The sequence below is a fragment of the Oratosquilla oratoria genome, chromosome 19 (genome assembly GCF_046742065.1).
Source record: "Oratosquilla oratoria isolate Oo_2021 chromosome 19, ASM4674206v1, whole genome shotgun sequence".
NCBI classification, from domain to species: Eukaryota; Metazoa; Arthropoda; class Malacostraca; order Stomatopoda; family Squillidae; genus Oratosquilla; species Oratosquilla oratoria.
In genome coordinates, this window is record NC_134795.1 from 48853977 (window position 1) to 48859015 (window position 5039).

The window sequence follows — 5039 nt, forward strand, 5'->3', positions numbered from 1 at the left end:
CAGCGTTTTACGCCTTCACCAGTATTGCGAGTGGCGCAACTCATCCAGCTCTCGCATCAACCCCTGGGAGACCAGAAACCCTCTAACGCCCTTCTCCAGCAACCAAAGGAATGTCTCAACAGCTAGATCTGCTTCCATCACTATGGTTCTTACGCCTCCCCGAATCCATCCGCGCTGCCATTCCCAACGCGTAAGAAATGGACGAGGACGCCCTCCAAATGCAAGCAAATCACCTAGCGGACGCTCTCACAGCTTCACCACGCCGCATTAACGCCATGACTTTTCACTCCCCATTTTCATTCCAAGATGACGAGGTCGGCATTGCAGCATCACACCGCCCACCATCACGTACCCGGCAAGCACCGACACAACATCACACCCCGCGGTCACAGCCAGACCAGAAAAGGACCACGATGAAATTCACGAACCATCTCTGTTACTACTACGCCAAATTCGGCCCCAAGGCAAGGAATTCCCTACCAGGTTGCCAGTGGCCAAAAAACAAGTAGGAAGGCCGCCGTGTATCGCGACGGCCCCCTCCAATATCAACACCTTCCTCCTCTCCGATCCTGCAACCTGCATGCGTTTCTTGGTCGACACGTGCGCTGCCCGCTCCCTCCGACCAGCCGCACGTTGGAAGAAGCCCCATCAACCAGCATCCAACGTCCAAATCGCCGCAGCCAACAGCACTCCGATATCAACATACGGTGGCCAACACCTCGAGATCGGCATCGGCGGGCGCACTTTTGGATGAAGCTTCATAGTGGCAGACGTCACTTCCAGCTCCTCGTCGACGTCGCCAGATGTCAGCTGGTAGACGCAGCCTCCCTCACCACCACACCCATCGCTGCCATGCCCACCGAGTTCGCCCTTCAGGTAGCCGAGGCGACAGCTTCGCCCACATCAACGCCTCCTCCGATGTCTTCAAGCCCGAACTCCAGCAACAGCCACAGAACCCGGCGAAACATGGAGTCTATCATCTCATAAAGACATCAGCCCCCAGGTTTTCTCCAAGTTTCGTCGCCTGGCCCGGGAAATGCTCGCCGCGGCAAAACAGACCGCCGAGCTCGAGCGTCTGGGCATCTGCCAGAAGGCGCCAAGTCCCTGGTTGCCACCACTTCACATTGTGACAAAGAAGAATGGTTTCTTCCACCCCTGTGGGGACTATAGGCGTCTCAACACTAAAACAGAGCCAGACCATTACCCACTACCCAACATCACCGACATCACATCTTTCCTCCACGGTGCAAAAATCTTCTCAAAATTGGACCTGAAGGGGCACTACCAGGTCCCCATGCATCCGGAGGACATTCCAAACACTGCTGTAACCACACCCTTCGGCACCTTCACATTTAACTACAGCTGTGTTGGCCTGCGAAACTTTGGTGACACCTTACAACGAATGATGGACGGCATCCAAGGCGACTTACCTTTCTGCACCTGCTACGCTGATGACGTCCTCATTTTCAATCTAAAGAAGAACGGGCTGGTGGTAAGCTACGGCAAGTGCGTGTTTGGCGCCAGAGAGATGAACTTACTAGAATACCACTCCTATAGGCATTTAACCTCTACCAGACAAGGTGGCCACCATACGAGAATTCCCCACGCCAACCTCCAATTATTATTATCACGGGTTCCTGCCCGGGATTGTGGCCACCATGACACCATTGTACAAAGTACTTGCAGGAAAACCCAAGGACCTGACGTGCCCCCCCCCCCTCTCAAGCAGAGGCATTCCAGAAAGCGAAAAACGCCCTCACCCCAGAAACCCTCCTCGCTTTTCCAACCCCTGGGAAGCCTCTCACCGTCACCATGGATACCAGCAACATTGCCATTGGAGCCGTTTTGGAACAAGTCACTCACGGACAGCCACGCCCTTTGAGTTTCTTCAGCCGCAAACTCTTCAAAGCCGAAAGGAACTACTTTATTTTTGACAGAGAACTTCTCGCCATCCACCAAGCCGTCCGATATTGAGGGTGCAACATTCTCCATCCAGACCGACCACATGCCCTTAGTGTACGCTTTTATTAGACAAAGACGCCTGGTCCGCACGACAGCGCCGCCACCTCACAGCCATCGTTGAGTTTAACTGCACCTTCCGACACCTACCAGGAAAAAAAAAAAAAAAAAGTAGCCGACTCTCCAGGGTCAAGATAGACTCAGTACAGCTGGGACTCGACTACGACTACCTCGCCAAGGAGCAACAACGGGCCCTCGAGGGACCAACAGTGAGAACTTCGCTCACGGTACTACAGTGGAAGGGCGTACCCCTGAGCGATTCCAGTAACACCATCCTCTGCGACGTCAGTACCGGGCGACCACGCCCATGGATACCATTATCTCTTCGCCGTCACGTCTTCGGCCTCGTCCATGACCTGTCACATCCTTCACGACGAGCAACAGCACGGCTAATTTCACAAAAGTTCGTGTGGCACGACATCTCCCTCGACGCGAGGAACTGCATCCGATTCTACACATTCTGCCAGAAATCTAAAGTCCTCGGACACAAGGAGACAGGCCCCGGGTCCTTCCACCAACCACAGAGACGTTTCATTCACATCCACGTGGACGTAGTGGGCCCCCTTCCTCCGTTAGCTGGACACTGTTACCTCTTCACCATCATAAACCGCTCTACCAGATGTCCTGAAGCTATCCTCAATGCCCGACGCCAATTCCACCTCCTGCATAGCAGCCCTGCTCTCCGGATGGATTTCCAGATTCGGCATCCCAGAACACATCACGTCCGACCGCGGAACTGCCTTCACGTCGCAGTTATGGACATCCCTGGGACAGCTGCTGGGCAACTCAGTCCACCACAACCTACAACCCGGAGGCTAACGGCATGGAACAGTTCCACAGAACCCTCAAGGCGGCCCTGATGCCTCGCTGCAACAACGCAAACCGGTGCACACAGCTACCCTGGGTCCTCGGCCTTCGTACTACCCCAAAAGAGGGCCTCGACGTTTCCCCGACCGATATGGTCTTCGGCGACCTCCTCATGATACCCGGTGAATCCTTCCCTGACACCCCAAACGAGCAAATACACCAGCTGCCTACGAAGTATCATCAAAGAATTAGCCCCGTGCAAACAGATTTCCAAGTCGCAGAGCACCGATACGCCTCCCGAGATCTACACACAACAAAGCATGTCTTTCTCCGCACTGACGCCCAGACGCCACCCCTCATCCCACCATACTTCGGCCCCTACGAAGCAGTCCAGAGAAAGGAGAAAGCGTTCCTACTACGCATAAAGGCAGCAACAACTGGGTCTCCATCGACCGCCTCAAGCCTGCGTACCTACAAGACAACGATCTCCCGCCAGATACGACTCTCCAGGGAGGACCGTTCCCTTTCGTACGCAACGGAATATTCTCGCTGACCACACCACAAAACTATTCACGAGATGCAGGCTTACAGCTGATTGGCTGCCGTAACGAGCCGTGGACAACGCCGCTGATTGGCAACTAGGATAAGCCTCCTTGCCGTCCTCTGTCGCTACTCGAACATTCGCTACGCTACTGTCAGGGACGCAAATAAAAATAGAAATACACACGCAAACATCTACGTAAGATTTTTCTCCTACTGAAATTCATTTCATTTCTAACTTTCCTACTGTATCTTCTCATTTTAGTTTACCTACCACTAAAAGTCTTTCCAATTTTCTGTCTGCCCCTACGACTAAGCCTCCTACTCGTTTTCCAACTTTGTTGGTTGAGGTTATTGTTGAATAGATATCCCATAAAGCCCCCTCATAGATATTGATGTCAGCCTTCAACGCCAAGTTCCCTGCCCATCCCTCCTGAGCCACGACATCATTCAATAAATGGCCCCTAAAAGTCGCCCGGTGGCAATAGCCCTCTTTTATACACAAACTATCTTTTCATTTTCATACAGACATTTCTTCCCCTCTTACAGCTACCGATCCCGCGCGAGCGGTGGTCTTATCTAGGTAGTCCATAGACCATAGAACGGATTGAAACACGTAGTCTGCCTGAGTAGCGCTCGCTACAAACTATTGGTTGGTTTATGATCTATTGCAGTCTTCTCCATTCTTATGTTCTTCTGTTTTTTCCACACTCCTCCCACATCCTGTTTCGACCAAACTATGTTATTAATTTGAAAGTCGGTTCCCTTGATTGGCTGGGGTAACGACCGGTCAGAATCCTGTTCAAACATTCAGTTTTTGGTCAGAAAAATATCAAGTTGCGTCATCGTGTTCAAGAGGTCAAATAATGCACGACGCCGTTGAGAACAAAACGGAAATTACGAGGAAAGAAATTATGTTAAGAAAAAAACAAATAACTAAGAGTGTGATCGTTCTCAAAATGATGTTTATTTTTATCAAATGTGTTGTATTGTTTTGTCTCTGCTGACTCAACATAGGAAGTGTTTTTATCTTATTATGTTATTTTATTTTTATGTTTGTTGTTTCGTTTATTTGTTTATTATTTATACCTTTCATTATTTGCCCGTTTATTCAAATCACTTGGTATACCTGTGTATTAATACATTTAATTTTAAAGGTACGTTTGAGCAGGTTAAGAGGTTTAGATTAGGGTTTAATAAAGAGGAAAATATAGGAATTAAAAACAAACCGTAAAAATCTTAATGACACTTTTTGTAAGAAACCTAACTTTGAATGACTCAAGTACACACAACGATTTTGTATGTTTGCATTAAGATTTAATTAATTACACTTTAAGATCAACTACAATTTCAGCTGCAATTGTTCAACTAGATTTCATTCAGTAATGTTCACTTTGTAAAGTTCATATTTTTACATAGATATGGAAAAGTTAAGAAGTCAGATACAGAAATGAATTTCAATTTGAGAAGGGGTGCCCATTGCAAAGAAGTTATACAGTGCAATGTACTATTTCCATATCAAATCATTACACTGTCATAGATTTTATTTCTGTTATGAATATTGAAATTACTGTAGATGCTTTGTTCTTAGTGTAAAATAAACTTCTTTAGATATAGAAATGGAATAAATCACAACACTATTTTTTTTACTGATACAACAGTGATTTATATAA

The 5039-nt window shown here is 48.5% G+C and overlaps 1 protein-coding gene across 1 annotated transcript; it reads left to right on the forward strand.

The window, feature by feature from the left end:
- Window positions 1-1036: 1036 nt before the first annotated feature.
- Window positions 1037-2879, forward strand: LOC143035646 (uncharacterized). The gene is made up of 2 exons (XM_076202512.1): window positions 1037-1502; window positions 2032-2879. Exons 1-2 carry the CDS (start codon window positions 1037-1039, stop codon window positions 2877-2879), a joined length of 1314 nt encoding a protein of 437 aa, XP_076058627.1.
- The last annotated feature ends 2160 nt before the right edge of the window (window positions 2880-5039 follow it).